Source organism: Oncorhynchus masou, chromosome 18 (assembly GCF_036934945.1).
Source record: "Oncorhynchus masou masou isolate Uvic2021 chromosome 18, UVic_Omas_1.1, whole genome shotgun sequence".
Classification (NCBI taxonomy): domain Eukaryota; kingdom Metazoa; phylum Chordata; class Actinopteri; order Salmoniformes; family Salmonidae; genus Oncorhynchus; species Oncorhynchus masou.
In genome coordinates, this window is record NC_088229.1 from 57,998,847 (window position 1) to 58,024,804 (window position 25,958).

Here is a 25,958-nt window from a genome sequence, read left to right on the forward strand (position 1 = left end):
CCGGGCAAGCTGCTGGCAATAGCAGAATTTGCTCAGCAGATGAAGCGATCATCCGTCCGATAGTGCAACCCGAAAAGGAAAAAGGAAGACACTGGAATCCAGACTTCCTATTCCTGGATAGGAGAACAGCTATACGTATTTGGTCAGCTTTGGCCCGTCTCCTGTGGTGGAGGGGCTGCAAGAGCTGCTGTGTCCCTCACTGCTTGTACCTGTGAAGGGGAGCAGAGAGGGTAGTAGCCCTAGTGCGTGAACCAAACACAGGATTGAAAAGAAGGGGACAGTAAGGTGTGAGAGCACTGTGGACTTGTGGAATACCAGATAGCCGTCTGCCCACCAACGTCTTTAGTTAACAGTAAATATAGTGGGTATCCACCGTACTGACAGTTCCCTAGTTCTAGTTCAATAGACAGCTGGAAAGAACAATTATTTAATCTGAGTCCCAGATATGATTTTATTTACATGGGCACTGAACAGCTTTCTCAGGATAATCTTGAAGCCCAGTTCAATGAGAAGGGCTACAAGACCTGCTATGTCTCGTACCACTTGCTGTAATGCGTCTCTCCCCTCCCCCCTTTTCTCTGGGGAACAGGAAGTACTGGGAGTAGGGCCTGTAGGCTCTCTCCTCATAGTACTATTCTGATTGCCCCTTTGGTTAGCAGAGAGGAGATATAACGTCCTCTTGTATCTGAGCTGAGTGGCAGTTAGTGAAACATAAAAAAAACTTTGGTTGCGTCATAGCAAACTGAAGCCTGTATACCCACTGTGATCAGTGCCCAGGGATGAACTGCTCATTTGCGCCAGTTCTCCATTTGGAACTGGCTGAGGACTCACACTCACCAAGGGTGGAATGAAGAAGGATTGCTTTCCTTACTGCAATCACAGTGCTCTGTGTTCTTGCAACACATTGACCATGTTACCTTGAGGTGTAACCGGTCAGCTGAGCCGACATAAACGAATGAACATGAGGCGTACTAAACGAGAGAAGCAAGCCAGTAATGGGCGTCGTTCAACAGTCCCCCAGCCCACTTCACTTCCCTCCATTGAAAATGAATGGGGCTCTGTTATTTCATCGCCCCCTGTGTTATGTGGAAGTGCATTTCCAGAAGGTAGGACCGGGGTGCCTGATAGAAAGAAGGGTTACCCACTAGTCTCCACACTTAGGTGGTTGGAGCTTCATGTGGTCCCTTCCCCAAATGGTCATGTCCCATACGTGAGATACTGAAACTATTATTTAAAAGAGAACAGCGTGGGCTCCCCAACGCTGTTATGGTTAAAAGCTAAGGGATGGGGCTAAAGAAATGTATCCACTCTCAAATTCATAGCCAGAGCTCTGGATGCAAGGACTGACCATCCATGAAATCAAAATATATAGTATAGTTTTAACCATGGTTTGAGTCCATACAGTGTGTTTACATTTATGTTGTTTACAAACATTGAAGCTTATATTTTGGGTTCTGGTGGGGTATGAGCGTTGAACTATGTTCATGAGGCATTTACACGTTACATTTAAGCGATAAGGCACGGGGGGTGGTATATGGCCAATATACCACGGCTAAGGGCTGTTTGCAGGCCCCACGCATTGTGGAGTGCGTGGACACAGACGTTAGCCGTAGTATATTGGCCACATACCACAAACCCCCGAGGTGCCTTATTGCTAAAATAAACTGGCTACCAACGTAATTAGAGCAGTAAAAATAAATGTTTTATCATACCTGTGGTATAAGGTCTGATATACCACGGCTGCCAACCAATCAGCATTCAGGGCTCAAACCACCCAGTATATAATCTTCAATAATCAATGGGTGTATATAATTCATTTCAAAGTGTATATAATGAATTGGGTAGTGCATCTGCAGTTTCTCTTGTCATGTCAGTCATTGCAGACCTCAGAGCTATTTATAACTCAGAAATGTCCAGATCAACTAGTTCAAGTCAGATAATGTTTTTTAGCTAGGTTTTTATTCAGCTCATTGATTTTGTTGTAATGTTTGAGTCACTCAAATATCACATGAACACATAAAAGGCACGGCAAAATGTGTATAATAGCAGGAAATTAGTTTTAAAACTGCTTATTCTCTGCACCCCATGACAAAATGTGTAAAATTGCATGAAATTAGCTGTAAACCTGCAAAATGTTATCTCCGCCAACAAGAGGGGTGTGAACAGTTTGTGTCATGAACAGTGCTCGTGCCCATAGAAATAGAAGTGGCGCAGGGGGGCGCTGGATGTTCCCCAATGCTGGAAGGGGGGCCTGAGTGAAAAAGTTTGGGAACCCCCGCTATTAGAGAACAATGAAAATACTGTGGAACAAACAAGAAAGCTAGCGTGCAGAAGTTTGTTCGGGAATGTTCTACTAAAATCAATCAAAACAAAAATATTTTGGGTGTTTTCCAAGTCTCAACTTCCTCAACATTGTTCTGTCTGTAGCACAGCCCCTATATGTATTCTCCATTCACTGTCCTCTCATTGTTAGTCACCCAGTCATTTCCCTGATGTGCAGATCTTAAGTAGGCATACTGAACAGCGATGGGAATGACATACCTTTTCCTGATATTGGCAGGTAAGCCCCCGTCTCCACCAATGAATGATGCTACCAGTCTTCTGCTCTGTTTAACTCTGCATACAATTGTTTTTCTGTTATATTATGACCAACAAAACGTTCTGTTTATATTAGGACTAAATATATACTATATAACTGGAATTATGAATTGTGTGCACTTTTTCTGTGGATTTATAGATTCCCTGGGTTAAATTCAGTATAATGATCACATGTAAAGATTAAATAATGATAACTTTAAATGACAAGAGGGTGAATGACAGTCGCCTACTCAAAGGCATTTATGAGTCAGTAACAAGGTTTGCATCGAACCATTTAATTCAGATGAATGACCGGATGCATAAAAAAAATAGTTATGACAGGTCATTTTCTCGGTATTGGATCAGTTTGGGTCTGTAAAATGTATTATGCGAGAATTGATGGTGAAAAGCCTTAACGCACAAATATTAATACAATAACTATGATATCAAAGTAAACTTGGAGTTACGCGAGGATATGCTGTGTGGTCCTACCACTACTACTTGGGAAAGCATGCAGTTTATTAGGGTCTTATTCTGGTGACGTGATGGTTGATAGAAAAACCATCATGTAGCAGTAAGCTTGGAATCACACGATGATGTTGTAGCCTACCACGACATTGAAAAGCATGCAGAGTTTATAGGCAGATGGAGTAAGTTATGATTAACTTAATAATGTATTTCATAACTTCATAACTTATGGTGATTAAATGCATGTTGATGAGCTTCGTGCAAATGTTCAATAAATAACGAGGGTAGGCTATTATGTGATGCTGGTGACATGGTGATCGGTAATTGGCTGGCAATTGTTTTTTAAGGATGTTTCTTTTATTCATTTCTCAACGTATAACCTAGAGCATGTTCCCAAACCAGTGTGCAAGTATGCTATTTATCGCAACAGTTTTAGTGGGGAAAAAATCCAGAGTTGAAAATGCAATTGAAACACATTAAACTTCAGTTACTATTCCATTTAACCCATCTGAACAATACAGTTCTCTTGACATGCCATATTTGAAGTCCACATCTTTTGACTCAAATTTGTATAGCGCCTCATTAAATCATCACATATTTCCCAAACATTAGGCTACTGTTACGGTCCTCCCTTCTGTTAATTTTCAACTCTACATTTCACAGCTTTTCTCTTATTGAATTAAACTCCGACATTGTCTTTTTTGCCTCAGTGGATCGACGTTAACTTTTTCTGCTCAAGTCCCCAAAAGTATTTTGCCAATTGTCGTGTATTTGACACACATAGTTAGGCCCTAAAGCACTAAAAGCAGATACAAATGAAAGAAAACACTCAATGTAGCCTATAGATATGAATTGCACAATAATTATATATTTATGATTTTTTTATGCATTGTTTTCTCTTTATTCAACCCGCACCCCCTACCCGCTCGTCATCGACACAAGATTTAATGACCCTTAACCCTCCTACCACACGGATATAAACACGGAGAATGCGGGTTATGAGTCAACCAGCGCATCACAAGCAGAGGGGAGATAAATGACTTACACCAATGATGAAAGGACTCATATCTCCCGGTTCCTCTCTATAAAGTGACTTTAAAGTTGATCTTTAAAATGGCCTCGTAATTACTTCTGGAGTTGATTCTACATTTAGTATTCATTTCTAGGCACTGAATTTCCCATTCCATTTTAAAAGGTAGTCTGCCGTTTGGACAAGAAACATTCTATCACGCTGCATGTGTCCACAGTTGCGCATTTTAGTACCAGATGGATACGGGGTATTTTCCAAACTCTATAAGATAGAACTACATTTATAAATTAATAAGCTGTTGAATACGACATGATAATGGATATACAAAAGGATAAAGGGTGCATCAATAATATTGGGAGCTATAAGATACATTAAACTACAAACAGCGTTACAATATTTATTAGAATCATTAACCTCTTTATTTGCCAAATACATTTACAGTGCACATAATAAGCATTGGATTTATATTGTATTTTAATTTACCTTTACTTAACTAGGCAAGTCAGTTAAGAACAAATTCTTAATTTCAATAGTGGGTTGACCTTCAGGGGCAGAACGACAGATTTGTACCTTGTCAGCTCTGGGGTTTGAACTTGCAACCTTACAGTTACTAGTCCAACGCTCTAACCACTAGGCTACCCTGCCGCCCATAATCACCATCCTCAGATCTCTAATCACAGCCGTTCAACTCCGTAACTGTTTTAAAATTAACATTGACCTCAGCAAAATCCTCTCCAGCAACAGAGTTAGGAAGGATGCCTGTATCTTTCTAGTGAATGGGTGTATTGACATACCACCCGTAACCGAACGAATAACTTCACCATGCTCAAAGGGATATACCCATCTACTAATCCGTGCTCTTCTTCTCGAGGCATTGGAAAAACTCCCTGGTCTTATTGGTAGAATATGTGCGTGAACTTCTGTACTCCACTGAGTGACCTTAAAGATAATTGAGTGTGTGGGGTACAGAGATGGGGTAGTCATGTTAACCCCTATTATTGCACACAGAGTGAGTCCATGTGACCCATTGTGTGATTTGTTAAGCAAATGTTTTTTCATATTTCTGATGTCTTCACTGTTATTCTACAATGTAGAAAATAGTAAAAAAATAAAGAAAAACACTGGAATTAGTAGGTGTGTCCAAACTTTTGACTGGTACTGTACACATTATGAAGTATTTTGTGTAGCGAAGTGAAATAAACCACAATTAAATCCCTAGCACAGCCCCCACTTTGTAACGCAACAAAATGTACATTACAAAGTGAGAAGGTTTGTAAAAAGGTCAGTTCTGGTGACTTTAAAAAAATAAAATTATATAAAATATAATTTCCCCCTCCAGAAATAAACCCAAGAACATATTGGTCCATGTTATCAGGCAGGTGTTATTTAGTAATAAGCGTTATCACCTTCTGTAGCCTAACTGATGCAGGATAGTGGCAATATATATATATATATATATATCGACCGAGAGTTTTCCATCTGCATTTACCCAATTGCATTTGGCTAATCATTTGCTAAATCACAAACTCTAAACATTAGCTTGTTGCTAGTTAGCAACATACGCATGACTTGAATGTCCCCCAAAAAACATTCCAATGTCACTCAGCCAAGGATCATGTACTATGAATATAATGTAGGCCTACCTGTTACAGCTGACCCATGTTACATTTAAACCCGGTCTCCCCTAAGCGTTCAACGCCATTGGCGACATTGGCGAGGACTAACTAGCATAAACCATGTCCCTGCTAATAACTCAGGTTCTAAAATGGTTCAGTTCACTAATATTTTGGATATGAGAAGTAAGTAACAACAGAAAGCTCTGGATGACTGACCATTCATGATATCAAAAGAATAGTTTTAACAATGTTAGGAGTCCATACAGTGTTTGCTTACATTTACATTGTTTACAAACATTGAAGTAGATCAAGCTTATATTTTGGGTTCTGGTGGGGTATGACAGTTGAAATAAGTTCATGAGGTGGTTATATGTTATGTTCATCAATAATCAATGGGTGTATATAATTCATTTCAAAGTGTATATAATGAATTGGGTAGTGCATCAGCAGTTTCTCTTGTCATGTCAGTCATTGCAGACCTCAGAGCTATTTATAACTCAGAAATGTCCAGATCAACTAGTTCATGTCAGCTAATGCTTTTTAGCTAGGTTTATTTTTCAGCCCATTGATTTTGTTGTAATGTTTGAGTCACTCAAATATCACATGAACACATATAAGGCACGGCAAAATGTGTACAATAGCAGGAAATTAGTTTTAAAACTGCTTAATTTTCTCTGCACCCCATGACAAAATGTGTAAAATTGCATGAAATTAGCTGTAAACCTGCAAAATGTTATCTCCGCCAACAAGAGGGGTGTGAACAGTTTGTGTCATGAACAGTGCTCATGCCCATAGAAATAGAAGTGGAGCAGGTGCGCAGGGGGACGCGGGATGTTCCCCAATGCTGGAAGGGGGGCCTGAGTGAAAAAGTTTGGGAACCCCTGCTTTTAGAGAACAATGAAAATACTGTGGAACAAACAAGAAAGCCAGCGTGCAGAAGTTTGTTCGGGAATGTTCTACTAAAATCAATCAAAACAAAAATATTTTGGGTGTTTTCCAAGTCTCAACTTCCTCAACATTGTTCTGTCTGTAGCACAGCCCCTATATGTATTCTCCATTCACTGTCCTCTCATTGTTAGTCACCCAGTGATCTTAAGTAGGCATACTGAACAGCGATGGGAATGACATACCTTTTCCTGATATTGGCAGGTAAGCCCCCCATCTCCACCAATGAATGATGCTACCAGTCTTCTGCTCTGTTGAACTTTGTTTTTCTGTTATATTATGACCAACAAAACGTTCTGTTTATATTAGGACCAAATATATACTATATAACTGGAATTATGAATTGTGTGCACTTTTTCTGTGGATTTATAGATTCCCTGGGTTGAATTCAGTATAATGATCACATGTAAAGATTAAATAATGATAACTTTAAATGACAAGAGGGTGAATGACAGTCGCCTACTCAAAGGCATTTAATGGTGTTTTTTTTGTTGCGGTTTTTGAGAAAATAACTAGTTTAGATGCAAAATGGATATGAGTCAGTAACAAGGTTTGCATCGAACCATTTAATTCAGATGAATGACCGGATGCATAAAAAAATTGTTATGACAGGTCATTTTCTCGGTATTGGATCAGTTTGGGTCTGTAAAATATATTATGCGAGAATTGGTGGTGAAAAGCCTTAACGCACAAATATTAATACAATAACTATCATATCAAAGTAAACTTGGAGTTACGCGAGGATATGCTGTGTGGTCCTACCACTACTACTTGAGAAAGCATTCAGTTTATTAGGGTCTTATTCTGGTGACGTGATGGTTGATAGAAAAACCATCATGTAGCAGTAAGCTTGGAATCACACGATGATGTTGTGGCCTACCACGACATTGAAAAGCATGCAGAGTTTATAGGCAGATGGAATAAGTTATTATGACCTTAATAACTTATTTCATAACTTCATAACTTATGGCGATTAAGTGCATGGTGATGAGCTTTGTGCAAATGTTCAATAAATAGAGGGTAGGCTGTCATGTGAATGATGCTGGTGACATGATGATCGGTGCTTGGCTGGCAATTATAAAGGATAAATGGATAATTCCATTTAACCCATCTGAACAATACAGTTCTCTTGACATGCCATATTTGAAGTCCTCATCTTGTGATTGTCGAATTTGTATAGCGCCTCATAATCATCACATCTTTCCCAAACATTCGGCTACTGTTACCGCCCTCACTTCTTTTAATTTTCAAATCTACATTTCACAGTTTTTCTCTTACTGAATTAAACTCCGACATTGTCCTTTTGCCTCAGTGGATCGACGTTAACTTTTTCTGTCCAAGTTCCCAAAAGCATTTTGTCAATTGGCGTGTATTTGACGCACGTAGTTAGGCCCTAAAGTTTAGGCTTATGCACTCAAGGCAGATACAAATGAAAGAAAACACTCAATGTAGACTATAGTATTTTGTGTAGAAAAGTTAAATAAATCACAATTAAATCAATTTCTATCCCCCTTTGTAACGCAACTAAACATGCATTTCAAAGTAAGATGAGAAGGTCAGTTCTGGTGACATTCAAAAAATACAATTACAAAACGTATAATAATATACATTGGCTGAGAGTTTTCCATCTGCATTTACCCCATTGCAATCACAAACTCTAAACTTTAGCTTGTTGTTAATTAGCAACATACTGATAACTTGAATGTCCCCAAAAAACGTTCCAATGTCACTCAGCCAAGGATCATGTACTATGAATATAATGTAGGCCTACCTGTTACAGCTGACCCGTGTTACATTTAAACCCGGCCTCCCCTAAGCGTTCAACGCCGTTGGCGACATTGGCGAGGACTAACGAGTATAAACCATGTCCCTGCTAATAACTCCGGTTCTAAAATGGTTCAGTTCACTAATCTTTTGGAAATTAGAAATAAGTAACAAAAGAAAGCTATGTGATACCCTCTTTTAACAGTGGCCATCAAAACTGCTTTCAAAATGTGTGTTTTCCCACGACTGCATTAAGAATGTTATACAATGACGGGGCATGAATTCTCTCCCTGTGTGGCACCCGCAATTTGAATGTGCCTCGAGAGGAATATTATTTTCTCACATAGAATACGACAAGCTGACCAAACTATTCTACTGGGGTTATCTGACTTTGCTGTTGCTTACTCGTGTTGTTGGCTCAGGAAAGTTAATTGTGGACAATATGTTTCATTAGATAATTCAAAATGTGCATAAGGTAGCTTTTGGGGTCTCCGTTCTGCCTGTCTTTCATTTGGATCATAGGTCGCCTCACCCGGCCCAGTTTAACACCTGGATACGGGTGAAACGCTACCACAGCGTAGAGAGAATGGGAAGTGCGTACAGAATTATGTAAAAAAATATATTTTTCTTTTTTGCAGTGTTTTCTGTTGTGGTCAAGAGTCAGCTCAAACCCCAGGGTAAGTATACAGCGTTTACAACCCCACGCAACCAAAAATATCTATTTTTCACTTGAAGCCAGAAACCATACACGCCTATCTACCTAGTCCGCCAGCCAAGCCTCCACCTGCTCCCCCCGGGGCCCCCTTCTTTCTGCTTCCGCCCATTATTTGGCACAATATCTATGAAAGTGTGATAAAGGCGTTAGCCATTACAGCAACTTTCATATCTCTTCGAAAATGCGATGTCTCAAACGCTGATGCTTGTAATCTACCGCTAGGTGGCAGCATAAACCTAACCTGAGACTGCAGTTGCAAATGCACTGTCATTCCGATTTACAGTAGCCAGCAGTGACAAGCTTAATATTGTGAGAATTCCTATTTGCACCAAGAGAAAAAAGCATCTCCTCAAACGGTTCTCTCTCCTGTATCTCTTTTCAGTTTCCATGGTCCTCACATTCAAGCAAGTCTACTCTGGGGATACAATAATTCTGAGTTGTGACAACAGCACAGGTAAGGTAAAATGGTTCTTCAACAAGGTTGAGGATCAAAATCAAGTCAACAAGACATGGAGCATAAGGGCTGTCTCCGCTAAGAACTCCGGCTCATATCAGTGTGAGAACAATGGACAGAAGAGTGACAACTTCAACATCACAGTTCTAGGTAAATATACCATGCCAACTCCCGAATGCCTAAGCCTCGTGGACATATCGTTTCAGCTCAGTGGCATAAAATGTGGGTAGTTTAAATTAAACAGAGAATTCATAAACTAACAGATATGGCAAGAGTTTGATGTTATAGTATATTTGTGGGTTGTACAGACATTTGGTCAATTGTTACTTTTTTTATACATGTATTGCTGTGTTCAAAATGCATGCGTCATATACATGCTGTTTTCATGCTCAACCTCTCCCCTTACTTAAAAAACAACAACAAAAAACTCTCCCCTTACTTTACTTTTGAACCTTCCACTCCACTACAACCTACTCTGGACTCACCTGGGACTGCATCACAGAGTACCTTCCACCTGCCACTCTGTTGATCAAGTCAGGGGAGCCAGTCATCAACATAGATGGCTCAGTAGTCCTGGAGCTGCTGGTGGAGGAGGATGAGAGTCTGAAGGGATGGTGCTGTTGGGTGTACAAGGCTGGGAGAGTACAAAGAATAACACTTAAGAAAAGTCTGACGACCGAAAATCACACAGTGTTGACCTTTCAACCCCACAAACTGAAAGACAACGTCGCCATCTACTGGTGTAGTGACGAGACTAACCTGAGGAGCACCCCCCTCACCATCAAGACCTCAGGTAAAACAACCATAGGTGGCTCCAATGTTTCCATAATTTCAAAGGAATTGTGGAATAAATATGAACTCTCGAAGTCATGTTTTGGCAATTGATCATCTCGATTCTAGAAACCCAGGACTAAAATATTGTGTCAAATTCTCATACCATTATGTTACATACCTGGTCTGTCCACGATTAGGAAGAATTATAGCCTCCTTCGCAAAGTGTTAATGGTTACAGTAGGCTCTGTGTCAGACCTCCAAGTTGTGGTAGCCTAGGCCTAGCTTTGACGCAAGGGCGTTTTCACACCTCGTCCTGAGCTATAGTTCGAATCAGAGTGCGATTATTTGTTACATTGTATTATTTTTCATTTGCTCCATTTCGTTTCACATTGCCAAATGTCAAACGAACTAAGATGCCTAAACAAAACCACGTGGTCATGCAAGTCTATTGTTTGTTGAGTTCATTGTTTATTGGAGAAAAATTAATGACACTATGATTATTCAAAAAGCAGAACTTGTGTCCCCCAAAAATGACTTTGGCTTTGGTCTTCAACAACATGCGTTAGCAAACAGCGCAATAGCTGCCCTAACTGGGAAGTAAGTAGGCTATATTCTGTAGCCAATTGGCGCTTTCAACACAACTGAGAACTAAACAACAAAAGTTAGGTCAAATTATGATTTCATTGTTCTTCAGGTCGGAAAGTCTCTAGAAATATGCCAGAATTGTCCATTTGGAATTCCGAGTTGGATGGCCATTCAAAAGATTTTTCCCAGCTCGTTTTTTTCCGGAGTTGCAAGTTGTCTTGAACGCACTGAAGTAGAATAATGCTTGCAGTCAAACAACAAATAATACTGCGCGCTCCTCGTTATTTTCCAGTGTTTGGTCCAGACTGCGTTCTCACCTGCAGCAAACTGCACCACTGTATAAAATGGAATTGGACCAAGACCACAATTTTTGAGCCAACCACGGTGTGTTGTTCACACCGGTCCAAACAAAGAGAATTTAGGGGGGAAACAAATTATGTATATAAACCTTGCATTGCGGATTATATGTGTTGGCCAATGAGAGGCTTTGAAGCTAACGGTCGGCCATATTGGCTCTCAGAAGAAGAAGCAGTCCTCCAAGAATGATTGGAATTTTAAAGCATTTCAATTAAATGTTTCAAGGAAACAATTACACATATTTAAGTATTTTTTTGTAGTAGTGGGACAGTAAAATTAGCACTTTATTTTTTTTAAATTATAACCTACTTTAAGGAAAATGTTTTTATACTTTAGCATTTAAAAAAAAATGTTTAGCTCACATAATATAATTAAAACATATACATTAACGTGTCTGTACAATAAACGTGGCAAAAACAAATGTAGACATAAATAAATGCATTTTTATAGCTTCCAAAATATTTTTTACACGGTGGAGGGGTGCCAAGATGGAGGCATGGTGGCGTCTTATCTAGAGAATATATAAATCGTTCGGAAAAACCACTGCAAAACAAATTGGGTGTGCAAGTCCCCCAAGATGCTTTTGACTCCAGCACAATGCTAGTTAATTTTTTTTAAATGTGATAAAGCCAGACTGCGAAGAATTCACCAGGAGGCACAAGCCAATTGTCATGAGAAGACCAAGCCATGAATTAAAACAAAAGCAAGAAATAGTCAAATAGCAAATGACTTACTAGAGCAGCCACTTGTAGGCATAGTATAATGACTTGTTGACAACATTTGTTTTTGACAGTATTTGTATTTATTCCGGATCCCCGTTAGCTGCTGCCAAGGCATGAAGTAGACATGAAGTTGCATCAATTTAACAATAATTAAAGACAACATGTATATTTGTTAAATTATACTTGTTATACTTAAGCAATAAGTCCAATGCATGGATCTTTTGGGTGGGTGGCATGTGCTCAAGCTAAAAATTAAAAATAAAAATAAAATGTTTCCGCAACCATGGTCACAGACTTGTTGAGCAATTATTACAAGAATAGGAAGGGAAATCAGCACAATCTGATGAGTAAACTATTTTAGGTAAACTAAAATGTTCAATGACCAACACAATTCCAGTCAAAATAGAAGATTGTAAGAAATACTGTAGCTTACCATTACTATGTTTGCTGCTACTATCATGTATCCCAGTGGTTTGCAAACTTTTTGAACCGTGACCCCCAAAAAGGAGAGGTACAAAACTTGCGACCCCCCCCCCCCGAAAGTCATTCATGTTAGCAGCCAATATCAAATAGGGATGTATCATGTCACTTCTCTGGAGTCCAAGATCATAAGGATTACATGTAGTGGAGTTTGCTGGAAAGGATGGGTGTTCTATCTACGTCGCGCATTCACTTTAGAAGGCAGCCTGTCTGCAGTGCTCGTTGCCAGCTATTGTTCTGGAGGAAATAAAACAAGTTCTTTCTGGTTACTAATCTGGATATGTGCGCCATTGGTCAACAATCAAGACACCAAACTTTTTGGTTCTGAAACATAGATGAGAATTTAACAACGACTTGTGGGCAGTGAGTTCAGAACAACAGACGACAAAAATCTATTAAAAAAAAAACCATGTTGGAGGGAAAATATACTACCACAGAAAAGGGTTCTTACTGTGGAATGCAGTGTTTGGTTTTCTCCAGGCATAATGAGACCCATGTTGTCCAAAAAGCTATACTTTTGAATCATCTGTTCATAGAACATTCTTCCAAGAGTCTTTATGATCATCTAGGTGCATCTAGGCAAACTTGAGTCAACCTTTTGGACGACATTGGTCCCATTATGCCTGGTGAAAACCAAACACGACATTCCACAGTCAGAACCTCATACTAATGGCCAAGCATGGTTGTGGTAGTGTGATGGTTTGGGGATGCTTTGCTGACTCAGGAACTGGACAACTTGCCTTAATAGGAGGAACCATGAATTATCCTCTGTATCAGAGAATTCTACAGGAGAATATCAGGCCATCCATCTGTGAGCTGAAGCTGAAGTACAGCTGGGTCATGCAGCAAGACAATGATCCAAAAGGCACACACAAGTCTACATGAAAATGTCTAAAAAGAAAAAAAGGTTTTGGAATGGCCTAGTCAAAGTCCAAGTCTAATCCCAATTGAAATGTTGTGGCAGGACTTGAAACGAGCAGTTATTGCTTAAAAACACACAAATGTCACTGATTTAAAGCAGTTCTGCATCGGCCAAAATTCCTCAACAGCGACGTGAGAGACTGATCAACATCTAAAGGAAGCATTTCAATATATATATATATTTCACCTTTATTTAACCAGGTAGGCCAGTTGAGAACATGTTCTCATTTACTATTTAGTTCTCATTTACAATTTGGTTGCAGTCATTGCAGCTAATGGTGGCACAACCAGTTATTGAGTGTAAGGGGGCAATTACTTTTTCACACAGTGGAATTGGGTGTTGCATAACTTTATTAATTCAATAAATAAAATAAGTATCACTTTTTTTGTTAACTCAGGTTCCCTTTTTAATATTAGGTGTTGGTTGAAGATCTGATAACATTCCGTATATAATATGCACAAATAGAGAAAAGGGGGAATACTTCTTCACGACACTGTATAAATCATGGAAAGAGGTGCAACACGCTTTCAACCGTCCTACAGGAATCTCATTTGCATCACCCATTGTTCATACAGTATGAAGCGTTTTAAGCCACTATGATTAGACAGACGTTTTAGAAACTGAGCACACTTGAAACTTCAATATGTCCATCAATTATTTGAAAAGGGTACTCCAAAATCCTTTGAAAAACTGAGCTCTGAGTTGAATATACTGTACCAAGGTCAGACTTCTTCAGGTATCTACAAGCAGGTATCTATAAGCTATATACTGACTGTGAACATGGAGATACAGTGGGACTAAGGGTTCTGTCTGATCAACGATCTCTTCCTTTTTATGGATTTAACCTACATGTACAGCGCATTCGGAAAGTATTCAGGCTTTGACTTTTTCCACTTTTTGTTACGTTACAGCCTTATTCTAAAATGGATTAAGTACAAACATTTCCTCATCAATCTACACACAATACCCCATAATGATGAAGCAAAACAGGTTTTTAGAATCTTTTGCAAATGTATTAAAAATAAAACCATGGAAACTTATTTACATTAGTATTCAGACCCTTGCTATGAGACTCAAAATTGAGCTCAGGTGGATACTGTTTCCATTGATCATCTTTGAGATGTTTGTACAACTTGATTGCAGTCCACCTGTGGTAAATTCAATTGATTGGACATGATTTAGAAAGACACACATCTGTCTATATAAGGTCCCACAGTGCATGTCAGAGAAAAAAATCAAGCCATGAGGTGGAAGGAATTGTCCGTAGAGCTCCGAGACAGGATTGTGTCAAGGAACAGATCTGGGGAAGGGTACCAAAATATTTCTGCAGCATTGAAGGTCCCCAAGAACACAGTGGTCTCCATCATTCTTAAATGGAAGAGGTTTGGAACTACCATGACACTTCCTAGAGCTGGCCGCCTGGCCAAACTGAGCAATCGGGGGAGAAGGGCCTTGGTCAAGGAGGTAACCAAGAACCCAATGGTCACTCTGACAGAGCTCCAGAGTTCCTCTGTGAAGTTGGGAGAACCTTCCAGAAGGACAACCATCTCTGCAGCACTCCACCAATCAGGTCTTTATGGTAGAGTGGCCAGATGGAAGCCACTCCTAGGTAAAAGGCATATGACAGCCCGCTTGGAGTTTGCCAAAAAAGCACCTAAACGACTCTCAGACCATGAGAAACAAGATTCTCTGGTCTGATGAAACCAAGATTGAACTCAGACTGGGGCAAAGTTTCACCTTCCAACAGGACAACGACCCTGAGCACACAGCCAAGACAACACAGGAGTGGCTTTGGGACAAGTCTTTGAATGTCCTTGAGTGGCACAACCAGAGCCCGGACTTGAACCCAATCAAACATCTCTGGAGAGACCTGAAAATAGCTGTGCAGCAACGCTCCCCATCCAACCTGTCAGAGCTTGAGAGGATCTGCAGAGAAGAATGGGAGAAACTCCCCAAATACAGTTGTGCCAAGCATGTAGCGTCATACCCAAGAAGACTAGAGGCTGTAATTGCTGCCAAAGGTGCTTCAACAAAGTACTGAGTAAATGGTCTGAATACTTAAGAAAATGTGATATTTTCATTTTTAATTCAAGCTATAGGCACCAAACACACTTTCACATGTTCAGGCTATCCTATCCTATCAATAAATACTTCACAATTTAGCATGCACACCACAATTAGTATTTGATTTATTTGGCTTGCTTTAGCGCTTAAACGATTTAAGCCATTAACACAAACCAACTTCCAAATGTGCAGACTGCTCCAACTTAGATTAGTTGAGAAAATATTTTTGGTAGCATTTTTTTGTACTACAACCATATTTAAATTAGCTACCAATGCATTTCAATGGCAAAAAAGGGCCACAGACTTAAAATGGTAACAATATGTTTTCATTCTTCACCTGCTGTATCTTCTCCTACACCATTTAACCTATCAACACCAAACCAGATGTTCAGACTGACCCAACTTAGATTGCTTGTATTTAGATTTTTAATGCTATTTAGACTTTTTAAACTATAAGCATTTAAACTTTGTGTAAATGAACATAGTATTGATTGAGAACCATAGAAATACAAAGTTTGTTAACCAAAATGGTCCTGCTCCTTTGCCAATAAAGCTATACGCTATTCTAAATTCAAATTCTTTAAAATCGTTATAAATTATAATGGTATCCATTTGCTTAAAATAACTCACCAACAGTAACTTTTGAACCATTCAAGCTAGACACCAAACCGGCTTTCACATCTTCAGGCTATATCCTAATTATTTCTAATTCTTTAACATCTTTATAAACTACATTTTCTTCAGGAACAGTACTTTTCTAGTTTGTATTTAAATCCTGTCAGTTTCTTTCCAGTTGTGGAGGTCCAAGTCAAGAGTAGGATTGTTTCCTGTTTTTCATGTACAGTATATTCTAGTTAAGTCACAGCGTTTGAGATGTATTGGTTTAATAGATTTACCCAAATGACCTTGACCTTTTATGCTATGCAACATGCTCATGATGCCTCTCCTTTGTTGCAGAACCACACACAAACCTTTACCATATCCAACCACAAGCCCTCAATAAATATGTGATATGTGTCATCTGCTTACTCTCTAACCGGGGAAAAGTACTCCTGGTGAAATCTAACCACCCAGTTACCTATCTTGGGTTCCTGAGCCAATTATTTTGCTACTATACAGGATGTCTGCATCAAATGATAACTCTATTTTATCTGATCCCTCCCTTCTCACTTTGCAACTATGCCCTACTTTCTCTTCCTCTCTTCCACCTTCCCTGTTTCTATCTCTCCTCCAGACCGGGTCGTACGGATGATGATATTGCCTGGGCCTGCTCTTTTGGGGGAGAAACTGAGTCTGCGGTGTGTTGTGTCAGGGACCGACCGAATTAGCCACGCTATATTCTACAAGGATAAACAGATGATAAAAGACGGTTCCAGTTCTTCTTATGTTATCAACAATGTGACTGAGTCCGACCAGGGGATATATAGCTGTCAAGCCACCTTTACGCGAAGCGACAAAGGAAAGCCAAACACAGTCAACTCAACTCAACAAGAACTGATTGTTTCAGCACCCCCTATGAAGGCAGTTGTCTCGGAGTCCACTGGCCTGTCCTGCTCATGCTCCAGCTGCCCCAAAGGCGCCTTCTATCACTGGTACTACAAACAGCACAATCCTCAGTGGCTACCTAAAGGCATCAGCAAGAGCTACACAGGTTTCATGCCGGCTGGTAGTTACGCATGCAGAGCAGTGTGGAAAAACGGGAGGTCTGCACTAAGCAATATCCATCATTGTGAGTTCTACACAAATGGGAGAACCTGAACATATATTATTGGAGCGTGAAAATATGAGAGTAGATCCTTGTTGAAGGACATGCCCGATAGAAGTTTGAAATATTCACGTAAAAGTTAGTAGCTCAAGCCAACTCTGCTTAAGCCAACTCTGATGTGTAATCTGAAGAGAGAGCATCATGCAGTGTAGTAGGCCTATGATGTTTTTTTTTAGTGATACACTTGTCAGCAAAATTAAACAAAGTTAATAAACCTTTAGAATTGGACAAACCTATATTTGATCGTCTTTCTGCTTTACTCATAGTGACAGATGACGTCGACACTCAAGAGAGAACGGTGCTACTGATCACCATTGTGTTGATTGTCTTGGGGGTTATGCTGGTCATAGGAGCCATACTCATGTATCGCAAGAGGAGGACTAGGGAAGGTAAGCCTACAACTGGCATCCTCATCGCGTTTTTGTGTGCACACACATACATGTTTGTTTAAATGACACATAAGTCTTTTACATGACATCAATTGTTTACCATTCAAAAGTTCTTCATTTAAAATGTATTTTCTGTGTCTCTCTGCTAGAGGCCATTTACCAAGATATGCCCCTGATGACAGTGAAGTCGCAGGATGGAGGAGATGGGGGGTACGAGGAGCTCCACAAAAAACATGGTACCAAGAAAGAGGGAGAGTACGACACCCTGAACACAACTCCAGCACAAGCAGCAGGAGGAGAGAAAACAGAGGGAGCGTACGAAGCGCTGAAGAAAGCGGAAGGAAAGGAGGAGGAGTACCACACCTTGGAGGAAGGAGCGGCGAAAGGTGGGGATGGGGGGTATGAAGCGTTGAAAAAGTCCAAAGATGAAGGAACTGGGGATCTGTACCACACCTTGGGGGCGAAAGGTGGGGATGGGGGGTATGAAGCGTTGAAAAAGTCCAAAGATGAGGGAACTGGGGATCTGTACCACACCTTGGGGGCGAAAGGTGGGGATGGAGGGGATGGGGGTTATGAAGCGTTGAAAAAGTCCAAAGATGAGGGAACTGGGGATCTGTACCACACCTTGGGGGAAAAGGGGGCGAAAGGTGGGGATGGAGGAGATGGGGGGTATGAAGCATTGAAAAAGTCCAAAGATGGGGGAACTGAGGATTTGTCCCATGCTTTGGGGGCAGAAGGAGGCAAAGAGTGAGATGTAGAGTTTGAAGCATTGGAGAAGGCTAAAGAGGGGTATACCGATCTCTGGGAGAAGAAAGGGGAGAGGAGAAGTAGGCCTAGATCTGAGACAATAGGAAGTCCCGTAATGACAGGAGGAAAGGTGGGGTGTAGGATCGGTGGCATAGCGCAGTTTTGCAGGGCCCCCCGCAAGGTCCAAGCAAGGCAGTTTTATAGCTAAGCTCATGCTATTTGACCCATTTTGCCATTAGGCTGAAAGAAAAGTTGACTGTTTTAGAGCTAATTTCCTGCTATTCTACACATTTTGCCATGAATCTGAGAGAACAGTTTGTAGTTTCAAAGCTAATTTCCTGTAATAAAAATAAATAATTCCTCCCGAGTGGTGCAGCAGTCTAAGGCACTGCATCGCAGTACTTGAGGCATCACTACAGAGCCAAGTTCGATCCCAGGCTGTGTTGCGGCTGGCCGCGACTGGGAGACCAAAGAGGCGGCGCATAATTGGTCCAGCGTCGTCCGGGTTAGGGGAGGGTTTGGCCGCCCGGGATGTCCTTGTCCCATCACGCTCTATCGACTCTTTGTGGCGGGCCGGGGGCATGCACGCTGACTACGATCGGCAGTTGTGCTGTGTTTCCTCCGACACATTGGTGCGGCTGGCTTCCAGGTTAAGCGAGCAGAGTGTCAAGAAGCAGTGCGGCGATGGGACAAGACTGTAACTACTAATTGTATATCACGAAATTGAGGAGAAAAAAATAGGGTTAAAAAAATACAAATAAATAATAATAATAATTAATGTCTTATGACATGTACATATGTTATCTGGGATGCCCAACCTTCGGAGGGTATCCCAAACCCCCCAAAAAATGTAATAATTGTTTAATTTTGGGTTGTGGGAGGGGGGGCGTATGAAGCTAGTGTGTCGGATAATGCTTTTATCTCTGTAATGTGTGAAGTGTTTAAAAGGAGGTATTTCAATACTTACTTTTCTTTGTAATATTAGACATGTTCAGTATTGTTTTAGACTGATATCAACTGCAACACTGAAAGTTTGACAAAAAACAAAAAATGTTTGTATATGTTTTGGTGTTGTATACATTTGAGCTTTAAGGCAAATATGCACTGTTCATTAATTAAGCACTTTCTCGTTTTTGGGTTACGAATTAAACCGAGTCTGTAATGTAAATACAATGTATAAAACATAATGCTTAAGTTGCACAGTATCTGAGATATCTAAATGCAGTACTCCAAACTGTATATTCATGTAATTTACAGTGGGTGGCAGTGTAACATTGGTAATATATCATTATGATAATTTAGTTTGCTGAAATAAAGTATTAGCATAATCAATTCTCGTGTTTTTTTGTTTGTTTTGTTTAATCAGTTGTTTGGATCCCACACTCAAGATTGAATCGGTATCATTTTACCATGGTACTTTGGTGTACGTTGGTGCAGGATCACCTGTGCTGGAATAATAATGTTTCATTTTATTTCACCTTTATTTAACCAGGTAGGCCAGTTGAGAACAAGTTCTCATTTACAACTGCGACCTGGCCAAGATAAAGCAAAGCAGTGCGACACAAACAACAACAACACAGAGTTACACATGGAATAAACAAGCATAGTCAATAATACAATAAAAAAAAGTCTATATACAGTGTGTGCACTAGGCCATAGTGGCAAAATAATTACAATATAGCAATTAAACACTAGAGTGATAGATGTGCAAGTAGAGATACTGAGGTGCAAAATAAATAAATAACAGTATGGGGATGAGGTAGTTGGATGGGCTATGTACAGGTGCAGTGACCTGTGAGCTGCTCTGACAGCTGGTGCTTAAAGTTAGTGACGGAGATATGAGTCTCCAGCTAAAGTGATTTTTTTCAGTTCGTTCCAGTCATTGGCAGCAGAGAACTGGAAGGAAAGGCGGCCAAAGGAGGAATTGGCTTTGGGGCTGACCAGTGAAATATACCTGCTGGAGCACGTGCTACGGGTTAATATTTTATAATATTAAAATAAGGTTTGAGAACAATGGAATGAGAAGCAGAGTTTAATAGCACTAGACAAGATGGATGGGTAATTAACACGGTCTACAACTGGTTACTGTTTTGGGCCTGTATTCACAAAGCATCGAAGAGTGGATGTGTTTATCTAAGATCAGCTCCCCCCTGTCCATGTAATCTTATTCATTATGATTGAAGGCAAAACTGATCCTAATCAGCATCATGCTTTGTAAAAACGGACCTTCCTCTTAACAACCTTGAAGCCAGTAGCTTTGACCCAAGAAAAACCACTGAGAGGGAAGCTGAGTGAGCAGTGCTGGGCAGGGAGAGGAGGAATCCTCCTGCACCACACTCATCCATCTAGACTTTAATTTGCCGAACCCACTGTTCCCTCCAGGAAGCTCCTCAGCCCGGCGCTGCGTGTCAGAGAGAGACCTCAGCTAACCTGACAGCTTCTCTTTCCTCCCTCCTGCCTCACTCCCAGTCTCTCTCCCCTCAACCCCTAACAGAGAAATGCCAAGAGAATACAGAGTGCAGTTAGAATTCAGGTGTCATATTAAAATACCGTTGTCTGATATCACTTACCAATGTCTCTCCCTTCCCCCCTCCTTTTCTCTCTCTGTCGGGCAAAGAGATTATCTCTCCCTGATGTTAGACAACGACAAGAGAGGAAGGGAGAGAGAAACAAACAGGGAGAGAGAGAGTCCTGTCCCATATGACCAGTGTAGGAAACTATTTTCTGACATGACGACATAGACCCTACAATGTTGGAAAAAAGGTATCCAAAAGGGTTCTTCGGGCTGTCCCCATAGGAGAACCCTTTTTGGTTCCAGGTAGAATCCTTTCTGGTTCCACGTAAACCTTTTTTGGAAAGGGTTCTACACGGAACTCAAAAGGGTTCTACCTGGAACCAAAAGGGTTCTACATGGAACCAATAAGAGTTATTTAAAGGGTTATCCTATAGGGACAGGTGAATAAACCTTTTAGGTTCTAGATAACACCCTTTTTCTTAAAAGTGTACACGTGCTCCCTGGACAATGGCAACGGCCTCTTTCAGATCCCATCAAAATCTTTATTTCTCTCTGACATTATCTCTAGCCCAGCGATCAATAGATGGAGAATAAATAGGTAGAGTGTACTAGTAATACGACACCACGCATCTGGAGAGAAGGGGTCTTTGCCCGTTAGCAGCCAAACCAGAGGGAGAGGAAAGCAGGGGGTGAAGAAGGGAGAGTTGTGGGCTGACAGAGTGGGAAGCAGAGGCTTTGTGTAATATACTGTTTGTTCATTAAGCATTTGTTTAAAGGTCATTTCTTGATGCACATTCACATACAAACCTGAACAGGCTCACAGAGAAAATATAATGTAATGTTAAAAAATAATCATTTGTAATAATGTTGATAGTTGTAGTAACGATAATATGAATAATATAGTAATAATAACATTGTACTCTAGCTTTTTTTCACAATATTTTTTCACATTAATTTGTTTTTGAACATATACAATTGTACATTTTACAGGAAAGAAACAAACAAAAAGAAAATAAACAAACATTTAAAAAGACAACAGTAAAATCCCTAACAGTTATTATTCATATTTTCCTGGAATGTTATTTTTTATTTTTTATTGTTTACAGTATCTTCATATGGACTGAAGCAAATTCTCCAGTCAAAGCATCGGACCTGGGTCAAATACAGAACTTTAAAAAACGGTTAAATACTTGTGCTGCTCTTGAGTTAGTTTGCTTGTTGCAAAAGAGTCAATGGGATAGTCTCAAAAGTGCCAACTCCAAGCTAAATCAAGGGCACCTCAAATACCTTCAAGGTTTTGACATACAGTATGTATTCGATCCAAGTGACACACCTCTCTGCTTTACCAATGAAAACATGGGTTTTATATTTGGGCTCCGAGGCTCACTAAACAACTCACAACGCTTACCAGTAAAATTATTATTTCTGTACAGTGACATACATAATTCATTATTTATTGCTTTTTGACTAAGTGCGTAAAAATCACTAGCCTACAGATGTTCCTAAGTAGTAAAACTCTAGTGCTACAGAGAGAGATATTCCTCCATAGGAGAGAGATCTCGGTTCTCCTTCTCTGCTCTGTATGAACACCAGGGTCGTGTTCATTAGGGCGCCAAGAATGAGCATTTCTTGTCGGATAAGTCCAGGTAGTTCCTCCCTGTTTCAATCTGTTTTTCCCCCCCGTTTGGTGCCTAATGAACACGGCCCTGCAGGAGAGGGAGCCTGGGGCTCCATCAATCCCATGGTTGACATGCACTGTCAGCAATCGACTGGTACATAGCTTCATTCACCATTTTGCCCTTCAAAGCAGTCACAATTTGATTGGTTCAAATGAGTGATTGACAGGGTCGTGGTGGGTGCTAGTGGGGATCCCGACACCATGGTCTCTCTCCCTCGGTGTGTTATTGCTTCGTGATGGCGGGCACAGGCTGGCGTGCGTGGGTTTTAGGCTCCTTGGTGCAAGCAAACAGCATCTTCAGTGAGAGCGCACTGACACTGCAATATATCAAGCGTGACCGTCCAGACAAAGTGGAAACCGATACAATGCTACAATAACTTCCAGACTATTGGAGGTGGAGAATACAGTATATATGGAAGACGTTTTTGCGTTTTACGCGATTGTGAATGTTCCTTTGCCAAAACACGTTCAGACAGCCATATATGACATAAAACAGATCCGAAATGTCCTGAAGAGTCCAACAAATATATGTGAAATATGTACCATATACTGTACTTCTTCACTGTATTTTGTAGAGCTTGGATTGGATGGAGATGCTGTGTTGGTCTTTGAAGCAACTATTCTTCTCATCCTTCTCTTCCCATCTCAATTGACACTCATTTTCAACCAGGCAGACAGGTTAGGCCTAATATATATATATACAATTCGTTGAAATGATAGACTGTAAAAGTGTGCTTATCGAAGTGACACTGTGGAAGCAACACTGAACGGACTAAAGATACTTCAATGTGACCAGTATGCAAGTCAATAACTTTACATTTTAAAACTGCCTTTCACCAGATTAAGCAAACCAATGTTACAGCACAGAATACTGTGCTTTATTGGCACAAGTAATATATTTTTCTTAAAAGTGTGAACATTATCAGGAATTGATTAATTTAGCTTTCAAGGACGTTAGCCGTCAGATAGTGACGATATACATGGCCATCAGTTGTAGCTACATCTACTGATAGTCGTGTAACAAAAACTGTCATAAAAATCAGGCTCATACTCATCATGAAATAAAAACAGACTGACAACCCACATGGTGGGTTGTAATAAACACACTGTTAATGAAAGTAACCAAACTAGGCCCCCCCAAAAAGACTATTCAATAAGAGGTGTAATACCACTATCGACATAGAAGCTTTGGTGCCCTAAAATACTCTTAGAGAGCCTGTCACACACACGGTGCACAAACACAAAACACACTCACGTAGAGTGCATTCAGAAACTATTCAGACACCTTCCCTTTTTACACATTTTGCTACGTTGCAGCCTCATTCTAAAATGGATTCAATAAATAAAATCCTAATCAATCTACGCACAATACCCCATAATGACGAAGCAGGTTTTTAGAGATTTTAGAAAGTTTATAAAAAAACAAAAACTATTTAACAGAAGTATTCAGCCCCTTTGTTATGAGACTCTAAATTGAGCTCAGGTGCATCCTGTTTCCATTGATCATCCTTGAGATGTTTCTACAACTTGACTGGAGACCACCTGTGATAAATTAAATAGATTGGAAATCATTTGGAAAGGCACACACCTGTCTATATAAGGTCCCACAGTTGGCAGTGCATGTCAGAGCAAAAACCATGAGGCCCGAAGGAATTATCCGTTGAGCTCCGAGAAAGGATTGTGTCCTTAACAAAACATTTCTGCAGCATTGAAGGTGCCCAAGAACACAGTAGCCTCCATCCTTCTTAAATGGAATAAGATTTGAACCACCAAGACTCTAAATAGAGCTGGCTGCCCGGCCAAACTGAGCAATCAGGGGACAAGGGGCCTTGGTCAGGGAGGTGACCAAGAACCTGATGGTCACTCTGACAGAGCTCCAGAGTACCTCTATGGAGATGGGAGAACCTTCCAGAAGAACAACCATCTCTGCAGCACTCCACCAATCAGGCCGGACAGAAGCCACTCCTCAGTAAAAGGCACATGACAGCCCTCTTGGAGTTTGCCAAAAGGCACCTAAAGGACTCTCAGACCATGAGAAACAAGATTCTCTGGTCTGATGAGACCAAGATTGAACTCTTTGGCCTGAATGCCAAGCGTCACGTCTGGAGGAAACCTGGCACCATCCCTACGGTGAAGCATGGTGGTGGTGTTAGCATCATGCTGTGGGGATGTTTTTCAGAGGCAGGGACTGGGAGGGAAAGATGAACGGAGCAAAGTACAGAGAGATCCTTGATGAAAACCTGCTCCGGAGTGCTCAGGACCACAGACTGGGGGGGCGAAGGTAAACCTTCCAACAGGACAAAGACTATAAGCACACAGCCAAGACAATGCAGGAGTGGCTTTGGGACAAGTCTCTGAATGTCCTTGAGTAGTCCAGCCAGAGCCTGGACTTGAACCCGTTTCAAACATCTCTGGAGAGACCTGAAAATAGCTGTGCAGCGACATCTAACCTGACAGAGCTTGAGAGGATCTGCAGAGAAGAATGGGATAAACTCCCCAAATACAGGTGTGCCAAGCTTGTAGTGTCATACCCAAGAAGACTCAAGGCTGTAATCGTTGCCAATAGTGCTTCAACAAAGTACTGAGTAAAGGGTCTGAATACTTATATGCGTTTTATTATTTGAAATACATTTCCAAAAAATTTCCAAGACCCTGTTTTTGCTTTGTCATCATGGGTTATTGTGTGTAGATTAATGAGGGGAAAAAACGATTTCATCCATTTTAAAATAAGGCTGTAACGTAACAAAATGTTAAAAAGTCACGGGGTATGAATACTTTCTGAAAGCACTGTACAGACACTTAGTACATGGCTCATCCTCTTTCCGCTGTCGTACAATCTGTTTCAGTTCTCCGTAAATAATACTTTGGTCCTCCCCTTCTTCCGCTCCTCACCCTCATCCCAACCGTCCACCCCACCTCTTTCCAAGTTCCTGTGCCAAAAGGAAACCATCTACTCTTTCTGTCTGCTACCCCACTCTGTAACTCCTACCTGTAAGTCCCTCTATGTTAGCTCCCTGTCTTCCTCTCCTCCGTATAGGTAGCTATTGGTTCCTGGTGGTTGTACTAACTCCTCAGTCTTATCCCAGTCCGAGACCCAGGTTCCTGCGCCTCCTCCTCCTCCTGCGTTGGGATCCTGAGCTTGGATCGTTGCTCCGTAGCCTCCTTCTCCGCTAGTACGGTACAACTCCTCTGTCTCATTGGCCAGCTCATCCTCATCCAGAATTCCACACTTCTCATCGCTAAGTTGCTCGGGCTCTGCCCACCACTGCTTTTCTCCGGAGGCAAAAAGTCCTAGAATTACAAAAGATAAATGAAATCATTCTTCCCAAAACTATACTTACTTTGACTTGGATCTAGATTATGCCGTTCAACTCTAAAGGGTTGCATGCCT

The 25,958-nt window shown here is 40.7% G+C and overlaps 2 protein-coding genes across 2 annotated transcripts in view; one reads left to right on the forward strand and one right to left on the reverse strand.

Annotated features, from left to right (window-relative positions):
- Positions 1-2,334: 2,334 nt before the first annotated feature.
- On the forward strand, positions 2,335-19,706 carry LOC135504943 (uncharacterized). The gene is made up of 8 exons (XM_064923892.1): positions 2,335-2,559; positions 6,780-6,840; positions 9,039-9,077; positions 9,498-9,719; positions 10,072-10,362; positions 16,708-17,202; positions 17,505-17,627; positions 17,777-19,706. The coding sequence occupies exons 2-8, from the start codon at positions 6,807-6,809 to the stop codon at positions 18,376-18,378; spliced, it is 1,806 nt and encodes a 601-aa protein (XP_064779964.1). The 5' UTR covers positions 2,335-2,559; positions 6,780-6,806; the 3' UTR covers positions 18,379-19,706.
- Positions 19,246-25,958, reverse strand: part of LOC135504944 (vesicular glutamate transporter 1-like) — a 39,071-nt gene continuing 32,358 nt past the window's right edge. The window contains exon 13 of the mRNA XM_064923893.1: positions 19,246-25,858. Coding sequence (XP_064779965.1) covers positions 25,569-25,858 — 290 coding nt within the window. The 3' untranslated portion in view covers positions 19,246-25,568. The remainder of the gene's footprint in view (positions 25,859-25,958) is intronic.

Bases quoted from the DNA above. Each gene is read 5' to 3' on its own strand.
- LOC135504943 (XM_064923892.1), top strand. From the start codon at position 6,807: ATGGGAATGACATACCTTTTCCTGATATTGGCAG. The intron at 9,720-10,071 runs GTAAATATACCA...ACTGCATCACAG, and splicing joins CTTCAACATCACAGTTCTAG to AGTACCTTCCACCTGCCACT. The intron at 17,628-17,776 runs GTAAGCCTACAA...TCTCTCTGCTAG, and splicing joins CAAGAGGAGGACTAGGGAAG to AGGCCATTTACCAAGATATG.